At 37.7% G+C, this 25,115-nt stretch overlaps 1 protein-coding gene across 1 annotated transcript; it reads left to right on the top strand.

Annotated features, from left to right (window-relative positions):
* The first annotated feature begins 297 nt into the window (after positions 1-297).
* On the top strand, positions 298-24,722 carry ARSK (arylsulfatase family member K). The gene is made up of 8 exons (XM_083354573.1): positions 298-594; positions 2,487-2,616; positions 2,893-3,052; positions 6,675-6,957; positions 11,984-12,155; positions 13,399-13,620; positions 20,080-20,304; positions 24,441-24,722. Exons 1-8 carry the CDS (start codon positions 406-408, stop codon positions 24,707-24,709), a joined length of 1,650 nt encoding a protein of 549 aa, XP_083210699.1. The 5' UTR covers positions 298-405; the 3' UTR covers positions 24,710-24,722.
* Positions 24,723-25,115: the final 393 nt, after the last annotated feature.

The raw sequence follows: 25,115 nt of genomic DNA, 5'->3' as shown, positions 1-25,115 counted from the left end.
ATTATAATCTGCGCTGTAATTATCTTCCTTCGTCGCGTTACACTATGGCTCGTTTCCCGTTTCCCCCGCCTTTCTCACGGTAAAAAAGGATGAGCTTTTTGCACATTCCTAACCTTGGACGGGAAGACAGCTTTAGCGCATTCATTTACCAAAGGGTTTGGCATTAATAACTAATTTTTCGCAATGTATCATGGGAGGGGTAGTTTTTCATAGTGCAGCTGTTTCCCCGCCACACCCCCGGCATAATAGTGTTATTTGTTGATCACGAGCTTCCCAACTGTGAAATGAATCATCCCGCAGGCTCAGTCAAGAGAAGATCGTTTGCCTGGCTGCGCAAGTGAAAATGGGTTCCGGGAAGGAATTCTGAAGGAAGGGGTTGGAGTCTCTGCTCCGATCTTAAGGAAGATGTTTAAAATGGGGAACGGAGGGAGAAAATCCGTCTGCTTTGCAAACTATATAATAGTTAGCTTGTGCCTTCTGCTGGTCCAATTTGTTCCTTGGGGACCTGTAGAGGCAAGGCCTTTGCTCAGTCCTGAAGAGAGCTGTGATACTTGTGAAAAGCCTAATGTTGTGCTGGTGGTGTGCGATTCTTTTGTAAGTATTTTGTTTTCTTTTAAAAAGGCTATTTATACGATTTTCTTTTCTACTGACTTTGAAGGGAAAGAAGGGGTGATGACACAAGACTCATATGTTCAGCTACTGCAAGCTTCCCCCAGTGTGGTGCCCTCCAGATATTTTGGGAGTGGAAGATGTAATTCCACAACGGAGCGCTGTGTTCTGAAGAGTTGGCCTACTGTATGTCTCTTTTACAAGGGACGCGGTGGGTCAGTGGGTTAGGACGCTGAGCTTGTCGATCAGAAGGTCGGCAGTTTGGTGGGTCGAATCCCGTTGCCGTGTAACAGAGTGAGCGCCTGTTACTCGTCCCAGCTTCTGCCAACCTAGCAGTTCGAAAGCACGTAAAAATGCAAGTAGAAAAATAGGGACCGGTGGGAAGGTAACAGCATTCTGTGTGCCTTTGGCGTCTAGTCATGCCGGCCACATGACCACGGAGACATTCTCGGACAAGCACTGGCTCTTCAGCTTTGAAACGGAGATGAGCACTGGCCCCTAGAATCGGAAACAACTAGCACGCATGTGCGGGGGAACTTTTATCTTTTATGTCTCTTTTGGCTGCTTCACCTTTCTGTCTCTTCCCATTTGAAGCAGACACCTAACGCACCATTACACTGAATGTGGACTCCATAGCTAAATTTTATCCAAATACTTTTAGTATATCCACTACGTAAACTGCAAGCCTATAAATGTTTGCCCATTGAACCAATGGAATGTACTTCCATTGCATAAAGTTGTATGAAGCTACATCTTTCCAAGATAACTGCCCTCCCAAATGGGATCATAGTGAGAATGAGGGAAACAAGTTGTGCAAACATTTCAAACAGTTTTTTGTGTACACTAGGGGGCGTACCAACATAACTAATAAAATAATAGGTTGGGTGTGAGATATTTTGCAAGTTTTTCTGTGTTTTTAAACAATAGTGAGAAGGTGATTAGCATTAGGAAAAAAAATAGGCATGGCTGGCTTTTAGCCATGAAATTACTAGCAAAAATGACAGTTGTCTGAGCACATGTCAGATTGGTCTCATGGAATCCCACTGAAAGACAAAAGCTTTTAAACATACCCAAAGGTGCTTTTTCCAAAAGGCAACTGACTTTCTTGGTTTTTTTCTTTGAAAACATTTCACTCTGAAACATTTAAAAAAAACACCCAAGAAAATCCAGTTGCCTTTTTGGAAAAAGCACTTTTGGGACAACCATGACGTGGATGATTGAGTGTCTCCATAAACGCCATGTTTAAAACACAGTGTAAACTGCAAAATTTTAGAAAATTATAGTGTCTTTTTTAGGTTGAACAAATGAGTGACTGGGTTCATTAAATTATCAGAACTTTTAGCCCTTCAGGCTACAAGGAGAGGACATTTCTCTGTTCCAATATCTATAGGAAGTAGACAGAATAGAAAATATTCTCAATTAGAATTCCTTCTGTATATTATTTTAAGTAACTCTAGCAAGAAATTTTTAATTTTTTTGACCTGTTAGGGTTAAATGATGGTGTGGTAAAGTTATTGTTCCTTTGAGTCAGAATTGATTTCTGGCAATTGCATGGATCAATCCCTTCAGTTTTCTTGGCAAGATCTCAGAAGTGATTTGCCATCACCTCCTTCCCAGAGCTGAGATACAGTGCACGACCCAGGGTTACCTGACTGGCTATATGCCTAAGGTAGGACTAGAATTCAGCATCTCCCACTTTATATCCTGGTGCCCTACTCCCTACATAGCTGGCTCTCTTTTCTCCCTGAAAACATACCTAAAATATCTAATTTTCAACAAAATGCAGTACATAAATTGTACATTTTAGCCACTGATTTGTAATACTCCTTAATCTCCAATTCCATTCCCACATTGTCATTTTTTTTCTTTTCCTGCAGGACGGAAGGCTAACATTTTCCCCAAAAAATGAAACTGTGGTTTTGCCTTTTATAAATCTCATGAGGAGGCAAGGCAGTCTCTTTCTTAATGCCTACACCAATTCTCCCATTTGCTGTCCATCCCGTGCAGGTAAAAATTATACATAAAAAGGCAATATTTGGGTAAATGGCCGAACAAAAATAAAGGGCCTACAGAGAAAATATATTCCATCCTTGAAAAAGGAGAGAGATAATATTTTGATGGATTTTCATGCTATAGGAGTTCCCTTGGAGCTTGCACAGTATGGTTCCATAAAAGTGGCAAGAAATTAATCTTCAAAATTCTTGCTTTATGCGCTGCCATTCAAATTGTATCCAGTGAAGAAGACAGTTGTGTAAACGCATTGTTTTATTAATATTTTTTTAGCCATGTGGAGTGGCCTTTTCACTCATTTAACGGAGTCCTGGAACAACTTCAAGGGCTTAGATCCAAATTACACAACGTGGATGGACCTTATGGAAAAGAAAGGCTACTACACCCAAAAATATGGAAAACTAGATTATACTTCTGGACATCATTCCTTAAGGTGAGTAAAGAATGAAATATATCTCCGGGCTTTTTTGATGAAATCTGGATCATTTTATTGTTTCTCTTTTAATTGATTAAATGCTTTTCAGTGTTTCTATCTTTCAGCATGAAAAAGTGTCTCATAGTCGAGGGCTACTGTAAAAATTGTTTGAGAGATAATTCTTAAGATGAATAACTGTTGTGACTAACTATTCCTTTCCACTCCAACCTCATGAAATGATTTCTATTTATAGTTAAAAAAATGAATTAGAGGTTTGTTTCCGTTAGTGCTGTTGCACTAGCAGTAGACATTCTTCCTTTTAAAAATGTGCTTTATATCTGAAGTATGAAGTGAATGAAGGCAGGTATGTATGAAAATGCCTCTCATATATTTTGTACTAATTCAGTATTGCAGATTTCACATTCCTTAAAGTTGTAATTGGTGTCCAACTTCATACTTTATGTAGTATTTATGTCAAATCTTGTCTGGATATTAGATTAATACAGAGGGATTTTATTACGTGATAGAATCCAGCCTGGTATGTCTATTTGCTCAGTGGTAGGAATAGTGATATAAATAATGAAAACATAACATCAACAAACTTTTCTCTAGAGCCATATGCAGTTCTTGAGAATTTCAGGGAAGTAAAAGTAAGTGTTCAAATGTGACTTCTGGTGAGTGCCATGATGATATTGCTCATAATGCAACCCTTGGAAAAAAACTTGAGCAAGTCTCATTTCTTAATCACCTTTGAGTCTATTTTTATTGCTTTGGAAATATTAAGACCCTTCAGCACTACAAGTTTTTATTGCATTCACTGGGGAAATCTCCTTAGTTTTAGAGAAATAAGTTTTTAAAACAATTTTAAGGACTTGAAAAAATATTAGTTTTTGGAATAAACAGCAAAATAGTGTATAGAGTTAAAAACGGACGTAGGGTCCAGATTGATTTGGAATAAAAATTTGAAATTAATTTTTTAAAATGTTCCCATAGTTTTTTGGGTGAGAGGGTTCTTTGGAAAAAAAATCAATATAGGAAGGGAGTTTGAAGGACTCTAGAGGGAACTAAAAGAACATAAATGTTATAATTAAAGGTGAAGAATAAGCTTGACATTATCAAAGAATGGAGCAAAATACCTCAACGGTGAATATTTTTAAGGATATCTTTCAACAGTGGCCTCAGAAATTAATTTTAATATGTGATACCATAGAAGTGGTTAGTGATGTCACAGAGGAACAAGCTATATTGGATAAAACTGAAATTGTTGCAAAAGTATTTAAATATGACAAATTACCAGAATGATATGGAGAAAAATGATATATTAGATATACAAATGAAACTGGATGATGTCTTAATATTTAAAAGGGACATAAGTAACCAACAAAGAGAGCGATTTGGATACCTTTTCATATTAGATGTATGAAAGAGCTATTGAGTTCTTGAAGGATTATTTGAGAGGGGACAAAAATAATAATAATTATTATTATTTATTAAATTTATATACCGCCCTTCTCCCGGAGGACTCAGGGCGGTGAACAGGGCATATAAATAGAAATACAAAAGTTAAAAAAAGGATTAAATAATTGCCCAATTAAAACAATCACAATATAAAACCCATTTAAAACCCTAACGTTCCCCCATCAGGCCAGGCCAGCTTGTTCGAATAAATGGGTCTTTAGCCCGCGCCGGAAGGAGCGAAGATCCGGTGCCGTCCGGAGCTCAACCGGCAGTTGGTTCCATAAAGCCGGGGCGCCCACAGAGAAGGCCCTCCCCCTGGGGGCCACCAGCCGGCATTCTCTGACCGGAGGCACCCTGAGGAGGCCCTCTCTGTGGGAACGCACAGGGCGGAGGGAAGTCGACGCCGGCAGCAGGTGGTCCCCGAGGTATTCCGGACCCATGCCATGTAAGGAATGAAATCAAGTTCTAAGAAATTATTTGAAGTCATTAAAAATCAAGATTGGGAAAGAATATAGAGTTGGCTTATTTGATCAAGATTACAATAGATTTGTAGTTATTTCTGGTAACTCTTAATGGACATTTGCTGATAAGGAATGAAGGCTTTTAGATTGTTTATCGTTAAGCAATGAGATAGGCAAAGGAGAGATTTTTGCTGCATTTTGAGAAATGGACAACTTACTAAAATTATACTTGTAATAAAGAGGGAAGTTACTTTTTATATAATCTCTTTATTTTTTTATTTTCTACAGTTTTTGTTTTCTTAGTTTGGTAGTTTGTAAATGCATGTTTAAAAGATGTATGGGAGAAAGCCTATAAAATGCTTAATATTTTTCATTTTTTAAAAAAATGATTATGTGGATATTAATCTCAAAATGGATTTTGTTGTTGTTAGCTGCGAAGTTGTGTCCGACCCATCGTGACCCTATGGACAACGTTCCTCCAGGCCTTCCTATCCTCTACCATCTTCTGGATTTAGAATTACTTAATTAATGAAGCTGCTATTCAAATCATCTGTCTACACTCACTTAGCCCTGCCCCAACCCAGGTTAAGGATGTTAGGGAGTGTGATTAATGGCTGTTTTTTCTATGGGTAGAGGCTATCAGATCGAACCAAAACCAGAGGAATCCACCAATCTTTTCCCTTAACTTGTTCTACTGTAAAGCTGTAGATAGGACCTTGGATTTTTTGTATCCTTTGTGTAACCTGCCCTGTTGTTTTGATTGCTTTGTAAGCAACCCTTTCATTTTGAAATCAACCAGAATAGAAATAAATATAGGAAAATGTTTTTCTGTTCCAGAAAGGATAACTCCAAATAATGTTTTAAAGCGGGGGTGTCAAACTCGCAATGTCACGTGACGTGTCGTAACGTATTGCAACTTTTTTTCCATTGTCGGCAATGGGGTGGGCGTGGTTTTGGCATGACGCATCCGGCCGGTGGGCTGGCAGTTTTACACCCCTGTTTTAAAGTAATATAACAACCAATCAAGCAAACCCCTTTGTTTAGGAATTCTGTGGGAAGCTGCTCTAGGGAAGCTGGGAGAAATCTTTCTAAGCAGTCTGGTTTGCATGATGTGCTGAAACACAATAGGTAACTTTTTAGCAGAGATTTAGGTCACATGACTTTTGTGGTAGCTAGAAAACCATCATAGGAAGTAGAGATTATTCAGTTTTTGATTAAAAAATATACTATGGGTAAGTTGCCTAGCCCTTTGTGGGGGCCATGGGAAATTTACATATATGGATGCAGGATGAAACAAAGTTTGGGAGCAGAAAAGAATCTGCTTCACAAACTGCTTTTCTTTTGCAGTCACTTTTCTAGTTTGTTGTTTCTGTGGAAACTAATAGTTGCTTAAATCTCTGTTGGCCATTAGTCAGGTTTGGGTGATATTTGAAAGTTGAACTTGATCATCCTTGTGGTCCCTTCTAATTCTGTGATTCTGTGAACCACAGCTGGCCTCAGGTTCTTACCTTTGCTTTCTGCTTCTGTAGCTGCTGTGAAAGAAATAGGAATGTAAAATTTTTAGAAAAAGTGTAGTTTGGTTATATATACATGTACAGCACAGCCTAATCTTTTTAACAGCAGCAATAGTTAATAAAAACAAGCCAGCATCATAATCTTGGGTAATTTGTGTGCAATTATCTGTTGATTAAAAAGCATACCTTGAAAGTTCTTGTTTTCAGCAACCGTGTGGAGGCTTGGACCAGAGATGTCGATTTTTTGCTTCAGCAAGAAGGCAGACCTGTGGCTAAACTCATAGGTGACAAGACATACATAAGAGTCATGCAAAAAGATTGGAAGATTACTGAAGAAGCAGCAAATTGGATAAAAAATAAGGCAACTAAACTATCACAGCCCTTTGCTCTGTACCTTGGACTAAATTTGCCTCACCCATATCCTTCACCATCCTCAGGAGAAAATTATGGAGCATCCACATTTCTCACATCTCCATATTGGCTACAGAAGGTACGTATATACATGGTGTTAGGGAATTGTGCAGCCAGTGTCCAAATGAAGTCAGAGACACTAGCACAAACTTGTAGTTTATATATAAAAATATTTTACATCAAATAAGACAGTCAGGTACATCACTACATCATGAGGTAAATCATAAGGTAAATTACAGAACATACAGAAGAAAAAGGGGGGATGAAGGAAACTTCACCTTTACAACCAGCAACCAATCACAATGTAGATTGCCTTATGTGGGAGTCCACACTCCAACTAATCAACTTCTGGCCTATTATACACTTTACTCTTCCAGTTATCAAATTAAATATGTTAACACATGGCATATGAAAAATGTTATGTATCCAGTGCAGGTATCTGCATGGAAACAGCCACTAGGGGGCGTTGGCCTGGATGGTTTGTCTCCCGGTGGCCGGTTGCGGTGGCTGGCGATCGCGTTGGGGGGAAGGAAAAGATTCCTCTTTTCCTTCAGCGTGCGGTGCGTTCCCCCAGTGACTTCAGCTCTTCTGTCGGCAGAATCCCATCCTCGTCGCCACTGTAATGTAGTGGGTCCGACGCAAGGAAGAGACGCCAGCCGGAGTACGTGTTCAGCTCTTTATTGGGGGGGTAGCATACTGAGGAACAAGGGTTACCTGGCCTCCTTAAATACCTAGCCAGGTAGGCGTCCAGCCAATGGGGTTGGCCCTAGGTTTCCCGCCAAAACAGGTTCCCACCAAAACTGTCCAGGCCAACGCCCCCTAGTGGCTGTTGCTATGCAGATACCTGCACTGGATACATAACAAAAAAGATTAAAGAATTCTCTGTCAACTGACTATCGGTACATAAGTCAACCTCAATCTAATATTTATTATTCATTTCATTGACTGATTTACGGCTCTCCTTTTCTTCAGGAGCCCAAGGTAATGTATATAATACTCTGTCCTCCCAGGTTTTCCCCACAAAAACATCCTGTGAAGTAGTTTGGGCTGAGAAATAGTACCTTGTCCAAAGTCATCCAGTAAGCTTCTCTGGCTGAGGGACTTTGACTATGCTGTTAGATCAGCCTTCCACAATCTAGTATTTTCCAGGGTTGGATTCAATGTCGTCCTCAACTAAATCAGCGCTTAGCTAACCTAGATGAAGATCTGGCATGATTATAAGCCAGCACTTCTAAAATGACCTGTGGTGTATTATTGGAAGCCAAGTAGGGCTCATCTGCTCTAGCAACATATTTTGGCATAATTGTTTCACTAGTATCATCAGCAATTCTGAAACACCTATGCTAGCAGTATAGTTTGCTGTGGGTGCTACCTGCTGAGTAATATTAGGAGACTGAAGGAAGTACTGGGGAAAAATAATCCTCTTATAAGCATCTAAATCTGGATCCACCCACCATCATATATTGTGTACAACAAATTAAAGAGCGGTATAGGAAGATTGCTGTCTAGAAAAAGCTTCCACACTAAAGTCATTAATGGGATTAAATGTGGAAGACGAGAGGAGGATGGGAGAGTGAGTGTGGCCAATGTATTTTGCTTCACAAGAAAACATGGTTGTTTCACACGTGAAGGATTATGAATAGTTAGACATCATGTAAGCATAGTAGCAACAGCATTTTCTTTGAAAAGGGGCATTTATGTGTGTGTATGTTTGTGTGTATGGTTGAAACTTAAAGGATTTAAATTGGCAACAGATAACATTATATTGACTAGTCACTGATGTCCATATAATTTTTGAAATGAAAAAAATCGCTGATTTTGTAGTCCCTTCGGCAATGTTCCCACAAGAAAAAAATAGAACCAGCTGCCAAAGTTAGTATGAGTTGCATGTGATAGTGTCATTTTATATCTGAGCAATTATGATGTTTACTAGTATAGACTTTGCATTGCCAATCTGTTTCTTGTTATGTATAATAAGCTACAATATTGACTTTTGGATTGATCCTTAGAGAAAATGCAGTGCCTTCTCTTTAGATGATGATTGCTGTCTGCTAGGACAGAAAATGTAATTCTACTGGTTTACATTTCCCATTTTAAAGCTGGAAAAATCCAGCTGTTAACTTGAATAAAAATCAGTGTTATTATTTTCATGAAGAGGAGTCAAATGCTCCTGTTTATTTGTATTCCAAATGAATTATCCCCAGATGTTTTACAATGGCTACCACACTCTCGAGCCCTGTTGCCATGGCTCCTGCTACTGAAAGGCACTCCAGCTCTGTAATGAAACAATTTCTCTACAATAGCATCCTCACATATTTATTTTTTTATAGTTAGGACAGAATTTTAGTGAGATGTCAGCCGTTAAATAATTGTTACTACATATTTTTCTCTCGTAGTATTTTCATATACTATAGCATTGTTCTTATGTTTAACCCAGACAGTATATGACGTAAATTTCGCTCTATTTTTACTAGTGTTTCTCAGTTCTGAACATTCTTAAACTGGGAAGAACTAGGATTGTTGATCTACAAGTATATTCATGTTAGGGCCATAAAAGGTTCAGAAATGATTTGGAAAAAGCTTTGGACTTTGTATGAGGCCTCTATTTTTATTCAAGCTTTTTCTAGATTTCTGCATGACTATAGGAAAACATGCCACTACTTTGAGTCAACTCTATGACTGTTAAAACTATTTTGCGAGCTGCTTTGGAAGACTGTAAAAACCCAAACTGCTTTAATGATAATGATAGCTCAGTGATGCCTGCTCATGCAGTGTTCAGAAGCATTTTTAAAATCATTTTGGAACGGTACATACCAAAAATGGATACATTAATGCAATATTTAGGGTTACTTCAATCAGTTACTTCAATCTAGGTTACTTCAGTCAGGTACTTCATCAATCTCCTCTTTCCCTTTTTCATTTAACAATAAACTAGACAGATTTTCTATGATGTTATGGGAGAATCATAATGGGAGAGCAACCATAGACTTTTTTTTGTAGGGTCTATCTATCCCATCCCTCCCTGTTATGTTTGTTTCTTGACCTGGACAGTCTTCAAAGGGCTGGTCTTGAAGTTGAAAGCCTGTTTTTTCTCTGTCCTTTCTTATTCTAAACAAATCAAGACAGAGTTACTTTGAGTGTCTAAGTAATCTTTCTTCCAAATCTCCCCTCCCTTTTCAAGGCTTGATTATTCCTTCCCCTCCTGAACAGTATTCTGTTCCTCCTGGTTATTGCTGTTTTTACTTAGCTGTTGGTAGTGATTCATCTAAGGATATTGGAGTCCTACTGAATCAATCAGTACAGCATCTTGTTTTCTGTCTATGAGGTTGCCTAGTGACAAACACAGCACTTTTATATAGTTGAGATGCCAGCTCCAGTGTAAATGATTCATCCGAGTATGGCTTTCTAACTGGAGCAACTTGAGCAGAGTTAGAACTGTAGGCCTGCCATCCTGACAGTACAGTGCAACCCATATGATATAAATGTAAACAATGACTGTCTTTTTTCTTAACACAATTTGCTATTGGTGCATATGACTACAAACTGCTGAGTGTTCTGCTGGGAAGTGGAATAATAGTTCAGAATAACCAAATTACAGAATTGGAAGGGACCTTGCTCAAGCAGGGGATCCTATACTGTTCCAGACAAGTGGCTGTCCAGACTCTTCTTAAAAGCCTCCAGTGATGGAATAACCACAGCATCTAAAGGCAACAGGGCTTTTTTTCTCATAGAACGCTCAGAATGGAGTTCTGGCACCTTTTTTGGATGGAACTTTGTAGGGTAGGCAAGGCGGGTTGTATGACATGTGTGAGTTCCAGCACCTTTTTTTTTTTACAAAAAAGCACTGAAAGGCAAGACATTCCACTGGTTGGAATGAGAGAACTATGGAAAGATGGAACTATGGAATTCATTCCACAGCTTTCCCATCTTAATGGAATAGAAGTTAGCATGAATTCATTTTTTCTGTTCCTTTGGTGATTCAGCTTAGAGAAGTGCATCAACATGATGCTCTCATAGTACACTGTGTTGCTAAGCAGATGGTCTTTAAGGCAATATATTAGCTGGATTCAGCTTTGAAGCATGTGGTTTGTTTTCAGATACATGAAATGCAATAAGCAAGGAAGATACATTTTGCAGACAGAATGCATTCTAGATATATAAGGCATTTACACGATGTGAGAATATATTTCAAAAAGCCTACCTCAATACTTCTTTAAAACCACCAGCACATTGTGAAAATAAATTTTAATATTCAGTTTACAATCTCTGAAAGTTTGACACTGGCACTCACACAAAAAAAAGTCTCTCAAAGGACGTGTGAACCGTGATAGACACAGCAGTGATTGTAGGACTTCTTGCACTGATGTTCCAGGCCACTGAGTATCAGACTGGACACCTCCCTCAAAACCCTTCTTTTGGCCAATTTGTTTGGCTCCTGTTCCTAACACTATTCTTTCGTTAAGTTTCAGTAGGTGTTATTGAGGAGAATGCATATGATTCCTCTTTTGCCCTTTTGTTTTCCTTTGTTTTTTTCCCCCTTGTCAAAATAATAAATCTCAGAGGAAGGGGCAGCTGTCCTTAGAAACATTTTTGAGTAACAAAAATGTGCAATTGAGTAACATTTCAAAAAGAGTATTTTTGAACGAAGTTATTTTTAAGAATACAAATTAAAAATTAAACTGTATTGTGACACTACCATTATATCTAGGTTTGTAATTAAATCAAAAGTTTGCAGGAGTAGTTTCAAACAACTTTTTTTTACTGTTATCCTACTCATTCACAGATTTCAAAAGAAAGTCCAGACAACACTGTTTTCTCTTTGTAACTGCCTCATCATTTTTTCATCTTTTCTCCTATTAAAAATGTTACATATAAAAAGACAGTGTAGCTCTGCAGGGTCCTATTAGCGCCAGCAGCTGACCTCTCGGAAAAAAACCAGTTTTTCATTTCTTTGTACCTACCAGTCTAGGGAGAGAAATCTTATTTGTAATCTCATTTTCAATCATCATGCTTACTTTTGGCACCTACTTGAAAATTGCCAACAAATTGCAAATGCACAATAGAGCTATTTTATCAAATATGGCACATTTCTGTCTTGTTATTAGGTGTTTTATGATGCCATAAAGATTCCAAAATGGCCTCCATTTTCAGAGATGCACCCAGTTGATTATTATTCTACTTACACTAAGAACTGCAGTGGGCAATTTACACAGGAAGAAATCAGAAATATTCGAGCACATTATTATGCCATGTGTGCAGAAACAGATGCCATGCTTGGTAGGTGATACTAGATTATTACTTTCGTAATATATACATTCATGAATATGCTTATCATCCTGATCCTAGTGATGCAATTCTGTACATTGTCAGAAATTTTAGAACCGTTATTTGTTGGAAGCTTTTTTCCGCAAAATGTATTTTATATTGCATTTTCCTTTATTCTTTATTTATTTAGGTATCTTATGGATTCATGAAGAATACATTACAGCCATGTTAAAATATTCAGTATTATCCTTCACATGATGATATCAAAACTATTATCTGGAAATGTCCATACATAGCCCCTATCAATTACAGATCAGTGACTTTCTTGGTTCTTTAGAGCAGAGGAGATTTTTAATATTTTGGAATACTTTCAGTTGCACCCTCTATAAGAAGGATATTTCTTTGGGTCAAAAAAAACAGTTCATAGGTAACATTTGAAATAAATTAGATGCGAGGTAAACAGCTGTTTAGAAGTTACCCTTTATATAGTTTTAATCAGGACTATATAGTTTTTAATTTAGGAATTGATCATATTAAAGTAAGGTTCAGTAATATGGAATATTTAATAGATGTGTTTCGTTTTGAGCTAGTACAATCTGATATTGCTCATTTGAACCAGCTAAAATGTACTTCAAGAACTTCTATACACTGAAAAGCACACTTATTAATAGGATGCAAAGCATAACCCTATGAAGTGTTAGATAGAAAATATAATAATCTGCTCTTATAACTTTGAAGCAATCTAATCATTAGAATATATGCTTTTAAGTTGGTGTGATGATGTTCACTATTTACTAATTACCTACGCATAATATATTATGCGCCAAGACTTTAGAATGACTCTGAAACATCAATCACTTGGTTTTAATTGTCAGCTTGGATATAAAGCTATGTTTAAAAGTAGCTGAATGTTGTGATGTAGTTTGTAAAATTTGAGGGGGAAAATATAACCTGGTCCTAAGAGTTAACCTCGAGATAAATTTCGAGACAGGCCTTTTATTTCATTATTAAGATTTTGGACTGCCATAGATATTAAGTAAGTTTCACAAAATAGTATTTCAAGTTCAGAGTTTTGGAAATCAGTTACATTTGGTGAAGTTAAGCTTTGAAAGAAACGTAGAACTTTCAGGGAGAAACTTTCACGATCACTCATCACTAAATGTTCTTATTAACAAGAAAGTATTCCTTGGAATCTTTGGAAACATCAGTGCTATTTAATTAATTTTAAAATGTTTTTCCTTGTCTTGTGTTACAGGTGAGATACTTTCTGCTCTAAATGAAACAGGACTGCTTGGAAGAACTCACATAATATTTACTGCGGATCATGGAGAACTTGCAATGGAACACAGACAGTTTTATAAAATGAGCATGTATGAAGCAAGTTCCCATATTCCCCTCCTTATAATGGGTCCAAATATTAAGGCACAGTCTATATCAAATATGGTGTCCCTTGTGGATATCTATCCTACCATGCTTGGTAAGCAACATTTATCCTATAGCAATGGGATTGTTTGCCTTTTTAGTATTGTTTGTTGCCATTGTTTCATCTGTTGGCTGCCTGTTCTTTCTGGGTTAATTTTGTGGGGCAATCCTAGCAGATAGGAATTGCAAAGTTATCAGGATACTTCTAAGATTTTAAACAAAGTTGGCTACATAATGACAGTAAAGGAAAAGAAAGGTAATTGAGAATGAAACTGAACCAAGAGTCTGAATAACAATCTATACTTTTCTATATCTCTTGGATTTTAGGGAATATGATCCTTAATGCAATTATCTTCACTCTAGCAACTAATTCCCTTTCAGTGGTTGGTGCCCACATGATATAAACTGGCAAAACGGTGCATCAGAAAGTGCCTTTCTCTATATCTACTTGTACTTTTTAATTTTCAGTCCAATTGCTTTTATTGGCACAACTGTTTTACGATTCATCTATTTATTATTTCCAATTTTCAAAGCATTTCGTACCTTTTCATTTGATCCAGTGCACTTCATTACTACAGATACGGCACTTGGTAGGTCTTGCTACAGATATGGCACTAACTGGTCTTTCTGGTTGCTTTCTGGCCAGTCTCCTTAAGAAGGGCTTTCCCTTTTTGGCAGGTGGTGGACCTCTTACTAGTTATGGAGTATCTGGAACGCCTAAGAATAATTGTACATACAACTCATTTGTTTTAAAGTTAATATAAAGTTAATATATTTATCAGTGTATGGTTTGATGATATCCGGAGCAATTGCTTAAAATGCCATGGAGCCCTCTGATTTTAAGGATAATGAGGAAAACACAGTAGATTCTCAACCTGGGGTTCATATGCTATCAACTCCTTGTGAGAGATAGGTCTCAATGAGTGCAAATGGCCTTTGATTGCTTTAGTAAAGAGTCAGAGTCTATCCATAGAAAAAATGCCAATAGGTTAAAGTTAAAAAAGAAAGTCTTAACTTCCTTAAGAAAGAAAGTTAAGAGGGCCTGACTCCTCTTCAATTAAACAATGACATGAACTCCCACTATATAAGACTCAGATCTAGGTCTACTCACCGATTAGGAAAAAAAAATCCAGTTTTCTGATCTGTGTCCATATAATACCCCGCTCCACATTCCTCCTTCCTCCTATTGTGGTACATCTCCAGTCCACACAACAATTGTGTTATCAGTTGTCTCAGAAACTGGAATACTGTGGAGTTGGAGATTTTGCAGGCTCTTTGACACTTGCTGTAAAGTGATGTTCAGGCACAGCTCCAGAAATCCAGAATGCAACTAGTTTTGTCCCACACAGTGGTCCTGAGGTAATAGAATTTATGCTACCAGGCTGCTTTTACATTCTCACTGTCTTGCTATGGAGGAAGTCTTGCAGCATGCCACGAAGCCCTTCACAAGACACCTTGCTTTATCCAGACCCTCTATCTCAGGGGTGTCAAACTCGCAACGTCACATGAAGTGTCGCGACGTATCACAACTTTTTTTTCCATTGCTGGCAATGGGGTGGGTGCAGTTTCGCCATGACGCATCCGGCCCGCGGGTCAGCAGTTTGACACCCCTGCTCTACCTGGTCTTAAGAAACTTTTTGTGGTCACCCATCAGATCTGATGTTTGAAAATCCCCGTATGGTTGGAAACAACTCTCCTCTTTCTTGACCTCCTTTTCCTATGATATCTCTTCTAATTTCCTACTCCTTCTTGCATTCAGTTTTACTTTCAACTGGAAACTGTGGAGTTCTTTGGAATTCAGCCTATAAACTGCCTTACACGGGAGGGGGGGAGGGGGGGACATTCCTGCCTTTAAATTCTTCAAGCTAGCAGTCTGTGACACTGGCATATTATACAAGGAAGCAATCTCTTTTTGAAATATTTTTAAGTTGTTAGATATTGTCTAAATGATTAGCCCTTAGCTCTGCCTCACTATTAGTAGAAGATACAAAACATCTAATATACTAATAATGCCTTTCAGACTTGTAATTGCTTTCTTTTTCTGTTTGTATCATTCCAAGCCTTAGATATGACTTAAAGTGATCTTTGAGATTAATACCATTTCCCTAGGTAAGTAAGGAAGTAAGGCACTAGACACAGTAATGCTTACTGAAGGGTGATTCTGATTGTTCTCAACCAATAGGGTTGGGAACAGAGCCAGATTAACTTAACAATCAAGTTACTAACTTAACAACTGCAGTGATTCACTTAACAACTATAGCAAGAAAGGTCATAAAATGGGGCAAAATTCACTTAACAATTGTCTTGCTTAGCTCAGTTGTGGTCGTAAGCTGAGGGTTACCTGTAATTTGGAAAAAGGGTTAGACCTTCTCAATAGGTTGACATTTTTGAGGTAATGATTTAAGAATTGTTCAAAAATTGAGAATGCTTATTAATACCCTTCTGCCATTCATCAAGGTTGGCATCCTTTTTCAACATAGATATCATTTGAAACAAAAAGAGAAACTTCGGCAGAACATTCATTTTAACAACTGCGATTCTTTCCAGTAAAGATAATTGTAATTTTTTCCAATTATTTAAATACCTTTGTATCTTCAACCATAATGTTTCATAGTTATTCTTATATAATTTTACATTTGAAGCTGCAATATACACTCCCAAATACATAACCTTTTTTACTATTTCAAAACCTGTTAATTTAATTAACATTTCCCTTTCACTCATAGATATATTCTTAGATAATATCTTAGTCTTATTACTATTCACCTTAAACCCAGAAACCTTACCATACTGAGTTATAATTTCCATCAGATCTATAACCGATTGTATCGGTTGAGATACTGTCACAACCAAGTCATCAGCAAAAGCTCAATGTGAAACTGTATTATGATGCGGTGGTCTTGACATGGGTTAGCGATTGGCTTAATTTAACTAATAAGAGAATACTTCACCTTGAGGGTTGGAATTTGGTATATGGATGGCATGCATATTTGCTTTATGATAAAAAGGTGGATAGGGCTTTTGTCAGGACCCACCCCAAACCACGTCTTAGGAAAACAAAATTCTTGGGAGTCAAATCTATTCCAAAAAGAATCTTTACTATGACATGCTTGGTTGTAGGAAATGAGACAGGACTTAATATTATTCCACGAAGTAAACCCTTATAAAGAGTTCCCGGTTTAACCCCCCTTAACCCCATTTGGTCAGTCCCCCATCCTTTATCTTGTATCATCCCTCTCGTGGGAAAAAGGAACTTAGGACCCTTCATGTTTATTGCTCTCTTCCGTGACACAAGCCAGATGCTAGCCCCCCCTTTTGTTTCCCCAGTTCAAAAGGCTTCTCCTTCCCTTTGAAATGCCTAATACCGGTTCAATACACATCTCTTCTCTTCTCTTCGGGAGATGGCAGAATCCATGGAATAATGTTTGAAACATTCCATTTATGAATATGATATAAATGGATTCTGACAGCTTTTAAATCTCATATTCTTAGAAGTGCCTTGTTGTGTGTCTGGAAAAAGTATTATTATAAGTTAAATTATAAAATACCAATTTTGGGAATTCCTGGACACGCGATAGAAGGTGTATCTATGGGAGTGAGTTTGGATATGTTTTCCTATAAGGAATTACTTAGATTGGAAGGAAATGATTGGCAACTTAAATCATTAGATGAGTTAAGACAAACTCTTGGTTTCAATATATCCAATTGAAAGTTAGGTGGAAGTTGGATCAGAAGGTTGGCATCACAATTACAGATGAAAATTTAGTAAAACAAATTAGAGATTTAAATTGTGCACATATAAAGAGGATATATAATGTTTTAATTGAATTGGATTCGGAAATGGAATTAGTTAAAGATTGTATGATAAAGTGGGCACAAAATATCCAGGAACCAATTCTGTTGGATATTTGGGAGGTAATTTGGGTTAGAAATGTTAAATTTACTCAGGCTCAAAATTTAAGAGAAAATTTTTATAAAATGTTTTATAGATGGCATCTGGATCCCAAAAAGTTGTCTAACATGTATCCTAACTTACAGTCTAAATGCTGGAGATGTGGTAGTTTAGAAGCCACCTATTTTCATATTTGGTGGACTTGCAGAAATATAAAAGCTTTTTGGGTTAAAATTTGGTGGAACATTCAAAAGATTTTTAAGAGAAAGATAAAGTTCTCTCCGCAATTGTTTTTATTGGGCATTGTTGTAGATTGTGATGTTAAAGAAACCAATTTGATGTTGAATTTGATAACAGCAGCACGGTTACTGGTGGGACAATACTGGAAGAAGGATAGTTTGTCTACTATAGAAGAATGGGTGTTTAAAGTATCGAATCTTGCAGAAATGTCTAAGATTTCTGCTTATTTGAAGGATCATTCACAAGAAAGATATATTTCAGTTTGGAGGAGATGGATAGATTATATTCAGAATAAATATGGGACTAAAAAGTTCCATTTAGCTTATGAGTAGATTTTAGAGGGATATTGTTATTAATTTTAGTGTTTGTATGTATCTACGGTATGTTAAAGGGGAGTTAAAGCACATTATGAATTTGGTTAATTTTATATTATGGATAATTTTTAGTTAGAATATGATTATTATATCTATAACCCTGTATTTAGCTCTGGGAAGCGGGGGGGGGAAGGGGGGTGGTTTGGGGTGGGTGGGTTTTGGGGATATGTATTGTTAAAAAATATTTTGTAAAACTCTTTAATTAAAAAAAAATGAGAATGCTTTGTCATGATGCAAAATAGTTCTTTCAAGACGACATTTAACAGGAGCTTTACAAATCAGGTGAATAATTTTTTCAAATTCTCAGCCCTCTAATTTAGTTAGCAATTTTTGGTTCTAATTGTGTTTTCCCCCCGGATCTTCCTGAAGTTTGTATTTTTAAATTGCTGTCCTTCCTGTTGTGTTCATCTCCATATGTTCTCCTGATTGCTGTATCCTGTAATCAAAAAGTTAAAAATAATAACATAAATCAACAGGGTTTAATTTATTTAGATGAGTAATAAAACAAATGATTAATGTTACTTTCTCAGCTATCCTGATTGTTAAAAACATAAATTATTTTCCCTAATATATATTTTCTCAATTCATACTATTTTGTTTTATAATATATTTTTTCACATGTAAGCTCCAGTTCATGCCTTAAACATACAATCAGGCTTATGCATTTAGTGCCAGCACCCTAAAAGAGCTTCTGATGTAGTTTCAGTTCTGAGTAAATTTATAGGAAGTATTTATTTTATTTTTTATTTTATTTTAATTCCATTTATATCCCGCCCTTCTCCGAAGACTCAGGGCGGCTTACAAGTTTAGCAGTAGCCTTCATTCTATGTATATGCCTGCTTATTAGGGCTTTCACACACACACCCCAAGCGGCATTATTACAAAGTCAGCTTAATTGCCCCCAACAATCTGGGTCCTCATTTTACCTACCTCGGAAGGATGGAAGGCTGAGTCAACCTTGAGCCTGGTGGGATGCGAACCTGCACTATTGAATCAGACTATTTTTTGCATGAGAGACAGAGGCAAAAAAGTTTGTGCATTGTAAATCAACTCTCCAACCAACAAAATATATTCATTCATTCACACATATGCACATTTATGTGTTTTATCCTGCTTTTATTACTTTTATAAGTAACTCAAATTGGCCAACATACCTAATGCTCCCTTTCTCCTCCTATTTTCCTTTCAACAACAACCTTGTGAGGTAAATTGGGCTAAGAGAGAATGATTGGCCCAAAGTCACCCAAGCCAGCTTTCATGCCTAAGATGGAAATAATACTCAGGTCTCTTTCTTTCTAGCTTGGGGCCTAAGACCTACCATTGTTACACAGAAAAGCTCAGCTTAGAAATTCTATTTTCTTACTCAGTTGTACAGATAATGGTAAAAATAGCAATCACTGCAGGCTTCTCTGTTGACTAATGAATAAGGAGTATAAAAGATTGTGCCATATTCTAAACCTAAATAGTAATGATTACTCAGAGACTTTAACATATCGAACCATGGGTACATTTAATTAATTAAATTTAATACCAGTGAGAAGAACCAGTGTTGGCAACCATCTTCTGAAAATATATTAACAAAGTAAAAATTGATTATTATGCCTTTTTTTAATCAGTGTTAAGATCATATTAATATGAACTCAGCAGACAATTGTGTGCATATAAATAAATACATTTGAGGTGCATCTCATTAACTCAGTGGAACTGAAATCTTTATAGAGTGTTTTTTTTCTGACAACCAAATATAGCCGCATTTAGACTTCAGTTCTATACTCAGAATAATGAGAATAGTTCTATTCAGTATATGGATTATCATTCTGTGCTTCTAACTTCCATTTGGAACATAAAATAGACATAAAGAAAAGAGGCACAGTAATATTACCAGAATAGCAAAAAGGTGAAGTAGTTGAAATGATATAATTTCTGTTCCCCTATCCTCAGTTTTATACATTTTGTTTCTTAATTCAGCTTTTTAATTGTTTTCTATCAAATTGACACTTTTTTTCAGACATTGCAAGTATCCCCATTCCAAAAAACCTCAGTGGTTATTCACTGATGTCTTTGATATTAGAAAAGGGAGATCATAAAGCCCTATCAAGAAGGCTCCGCCCTCCTTGGATTCTGAGTGAGTTTCATGGCTGCAATGTGAATTCTTCAACCTACATGCTGCGAATTGACAAGTGGAAATACATTGCTTATTCAGATGGCCACTCCGTATCTCCTCAGTTGTTTGGTAGGTTTACCATTTGATGAAAATATTCTTATTCTCTGATGTGATACGAATGATCAAAATAAGCTGATTCACTTCCATATTGCGCAAGTTCAGCTACACAATCCTTGCCTTGTACTAGCACAAGACCTGAAACTGTGAAAAGCATCTGTGTTATGCCTTGTTCCGTTCAGCAAAAGAACAGAGGAGGGTGAAGAATATTGATTAAAATTTAAGGTCCTGTCAAAAGCCTGAAAGAATCTGTATCAGTGAAAGTTAGCATGCAGTTTTAATTCAACATACAGTACAATAGAGAACAGTGGGTCAAAGTATGCAAGAAACACTGCCCACATCAGGAGACAGAAAAAATGGCTGTGTCGTTAAGTATCCAATATCTATTCTGGTCTCCTGGGATCTATAAATCTGGGTTTCAATATCATATTGAACTGTGTCCAATCTGAGAATAATTATTATGGTTCGTTGCATAGTCAACTAGATATTCATACTGGATTTGGCATTTTCGTTTACCTATCAAGTCCTTTCCAAGGACTTGGGATAGGCAGATGTGGATGTTTGATGGTGTTACAGATATCGTCACAGGATGTAAGCTGTTCCAAGCAAAGCTGCCATTTGCAATTAATTGATGGTGGTATTTTCAATTCTGATGTTCAAGTGGTATTGTAGACATTTTGGAATTGCACTCATGGCACCTATTACTACTGGTACTTTCTGTTTGCTTTTGCCATAGTCATTCTATTTCTGTTTGCAGATGTTTATATTTTGTGATTTTTCTCCTGCTCTTTCTTTTCTATTCTGCTGTCTCAAGGTATTGCAACATTCACTGTGCAAACATTTTTTTGTCCTTATCAACAATTGTTAAGTCTGGGATATTGTGTGTCAGGTGCTTGTCTGTTTGAATTCTAAAGTCCCAGAGCACTTTAGCTTCTTCATTTTCTATTACTTTGTATATTTTGTGATTCTACCAGTTCTTGCTTGCAGGCAGTTATTATTATAATTCATGTGCTGGGGGCTTTGGGGTCCAGAGGAGGTCAGCTCCCCTCGAGGCTGAGAATGGTCTCCTGGTAAAAGGAGCTGTCCTTGGTAAAAGACACAAACCTGCTTCCCCCCCCCCGCAAAAGAATCACTTGAGGAAGTCCTGTCCCAGGCTGCTTCCGGTCAGTCCAAGCTATGGAGGTGCCAAATAACCCTTTTTGCTATAACTAAGCATGTCACAAACCTGGAACTTTATGTGGCTATGTTTAGGGTTATTTAAATTACAATAATAAATGTAACCACATAAAGTTCTAGGCTTGTGACCTGCCCATACTTGCTGCCTTAGCCTAATAACTTAGTTTTGTGGGCACTCTACTTTTTTACTGTGTATGTGGGTTTCATGAGTAATGTGTACATGCAGACATGTGCCCCTTAAAGGCCACATACAGGGAGTGCAGAATTATTAGGCAAGTTGTATTTTTGAGAATTAATTTTATTATTGAACAACAACCATGTTCTCAATGAACCCAAAAAACTCATTAATATCAAAGCTGAATATTTTTGGAAGTAGTTTTTAGTTTGTTTTTAGTTATAGCTATTTTAGGGGGATATCTGTGTGTGCAGGTGACTATTACTGTGCATAATTATTAGGCAACTTAACAAAAAACAAATATATACCCATTTCAATTATTTATTTTTACCAGTGAAACCAATATAACATCTCAACATTCACAAATATACATTTCTGACATTCAAAAACATAACAAAAACAAATCAGTGACCAATATAGCCACCTTTCTTTGCAAGGACACTCAAAAGCCTGCCATCCATGGATTCTGTCAGTGTTTTGATCTGTTCACCATCAACATTGCGTGCAGCAGCAACCACAGCCTCCCAGACACTGTTCAGAGAGGTGTACTGTTTTCCCTCCTTGTAAATCTCACATTTGATGATGGACCACAGGTTCTCAATGGGGTTCAGATCAGGTGAACAAGGAGGCCATGTCATTAGATTTCCTTCTTTTATACCCTTTCTTGCCAGCCACGCTGTGGAGTACTTGGACGCGTGTGATGGAGCATTGTCCTGCATGAAAATCATGTTTTTCTTGAAGGATGCAGACTTCTTCCTGTACCACTGCTTGAAGAAGGTGTCTTCCAGAAACTGGCAGTAGGACTGGGAGTTGAGCTTGACTCCATCCTCAACCCGAAAAGGCCCCACAAGCTCATCTTTGATGATACCAGCCCAAACCAGTACTCCACCTCCACCTTGCTGGCGTCTGAGTCGGACTGGAGCTCTCTGCCCTTTACCAATCCAGCCACGGGCCCATCCATCTGGCCCATCAAGACTCACTCTCATTTCATCAGTCCATAAAACCTTAGAAAAATCAGTCTTGAGATATTTCTTGGCCCAGTCTTGACATTTCAGCTTGTGTGTCTTGTTCAGTGGTGGTCGTCTTTCAGCCTTTCTTACCTTGGCCATGTCTCTGAGTATTGCACACCTTGTGCTTTTGGGCACTCCAGTGATGTTGCAGCTCTGAAATATGGCCAAACTGGTGGCAAGTGGCATCTTGGCAGCTGCACGCTTGACTTTTCTCAGTTCATGGGCAGTTATTTTGCGCCTTGGTTTCTCCACACGCTTCTTGCGACCCTGTTGACTATTTTGAATGAAACGCTTGATTGTTCGATGATCACGCTTCAGAAGCTTTGCAATTTTAAGAGTGCTGCATCCCTCTGCAAGATATCTCACTATTTTTGACTTTTCTGAGCCTGTCAAGTCCTTCTTTTGACCCATTTTGCCAAAGGAAAGGAAGTTGCCTAATAATTATGCACACCTGATACAGGGTGTTGATGTCATTAGACCACACCCCTTCTCATTACAGAGATGCACATCACCTAATATGCTTAATTGGTAGTAGGCTTTCGAGCCTATACAGCTTGGAGTAAGACAACATGCATAAAGAGGATGATGTGGTCAAAATACTCATTTGCCTAATAATTCTGCACTCCCTGTAGGGTGCAGCCCCTAAGCTATAATAACCTGTGATTCCTTAATAAAATTCATTAATGGGAATGGTTCAAAGGTGTTTATATCCCAACACTTTCCCTTTCTTGGGAGGCTACCCTTCCGTGAAGGGAGGACCAATTAGATCAGACATGTCAAACCCAAGGCCCGGGGGCCAGATCCGGCCCGCGAAGTGGTTTCATGTGGCCCGCGAAGCCATCCTGGAAACAGTGAGGGAATGGCCCCCACTGCCTTGGCCCTGGCCCAGAGACCCTCCTTCTGCCAGAGACCCTCAGATCTGTCCCACTCCTGCCGAGGCCCCCATAGGCACCCTTGATGCGAACGATGGAGAGCTGGCCACGCCCACCCAGTAGGCCATACACACTCTAGCCACGCCCACCCAGGCCATACCACCGGGCCCCTTGAGGGCAACCTCAATGCTGATGTGGCCCTCAATGACATTGAGTTTGACACCCCTGAATTAGATCATTAAAAACATCTTCAATTTTTTCCATAGCTTTGCAAGTCCTCAGCTTCATTGCCTCCCTTTACAGAATGAATTCACCCTACTGAGAAAGCATCAAAGTGTTTTTCCTCTTTGATCTTATTTGCCCATCCCATCTCTACTTTCAAAGGGTGGCTGTAAAATGCCGGTGAAGTTTCCTTCCCCCACCATCCACTCTCTGCTCCCACTCAAGAGACTGCTATGATTGTAAAGGCTTGCATTTACTGCAGACCACGTATAAAGTGGAAGAGGATAGCTTTTTTCTTCCTCTGCAAATAAGATACCTGTGCAGATACATACAATTTGAAATCCTTTTCGAGTGACTTTTCCCAAACTGCTGATAGCATAGGCACATACCCAGTCTCTGTTTGTTCAGATAGCAGATAAAGCAACCTATGAATTAGATGTCACCAGCAATATAAGCTGTTGAGTTCCAGAGGCATAACTTTCTTCTGTAGTTGCTGCAGAGCGTGTTCATATGTCTGAATTGCAAAGATGAAGTATTTATTACAAGAATACAGTACTTTCTTAATTTAAATAACATTGTTATTGGAGTGATTCAGTTTCTTAACTGAATTGGAATCAGACTACACAATTCTGTTTTTCTAAAATTAAGCTTATGTTTATTGTAATTTCTCTTAACCCATTTTCTTTGTTGTAGATCTTTCAGCTGACCCAGATGAACTAACAGATGTAGCCACAAAGTTTCCAGCAATCACACAATCTTTGAACAAGAAGCTATACCATATAATTAACTATCCAAAAGTCTCTACCGCTGTTGAACAATATAATAAAGAGCAATTTATCAGCTGGAAGCAAAGTTTAGGACAAAACTATTCAGATACAATAGCTAACCTCAGATGGCATTGGAGCTGGAAAAAGAACCCAAAGAAATGTCAACATGCCATTGACGCATGGATTAATGAATAAATTAGTAAAAATTTCAGACAACACATACAAAGGGAGTGCAGAATTATTAGGCAAGTTGTATTTTTGAGGATTAATTTTATTATTGAACAACAACCATGTTCTCAATGAACCCAAAAAACTCATTAATATCAAAGCTGAATATTTTTGGAAGTAGTTTTTAGTTTGTTTTTAGTTATAGCTATTTTAGGGGGATATCTGTGTGTGCAGGTGACTATTACTGTGCATAATTATTAGGCAACTTAACAAAAAACAAATATATACCCATTTCAATTATTTATTTTTACCAGTGAAACCAATATAACATCTCAACATTCACAAATATACATTTCTGACATTCAAAAACATAACAAAAACAAATCAGTGACCAATATAGCCACCTTTCTTTGCAAGGACACTCAAAAGCCTG

The sequence above is a fragment of the Vipera ursinii genome, assembly GCF_947247035.1.
Source record: "Vipera ursinii genome assembly, chromosome: 2".
Lineage (NCBI taxonomy): Eukaryota > Metazoa > Chordata > Lepidosauria > Squamata > Viperidae > Vipera > Vipera ursinii.
This window is presented reverse-complemented; position numbering and strand designations above follow the sequence as displayed.

Excerpts from the sequence above, each read along its gene's own strand:
- ARSK (XM_083354573.1), top strand. The coding sequence starts at position 406 with ATGTTTAAAATGGGGAACGGAGGGAGAAAATCCGTCTGCTTTGCAAAC. Across the intron at positions 595-2,486 it reads TGGTGGTGTGCGATTCTTTT|GACGGAAGGCTAACATTTTC; the intron begins GTAAGTATTTTG and ends CTTTTCCTGCAG. Across the intron at positions 13,621-20,079 it reads TATCTATCCTACCATGCTTG|ACATTGCAAGTATCCCCATT; the intron begins GTAAGCAACATT and ends ACTTTTTTTCAG.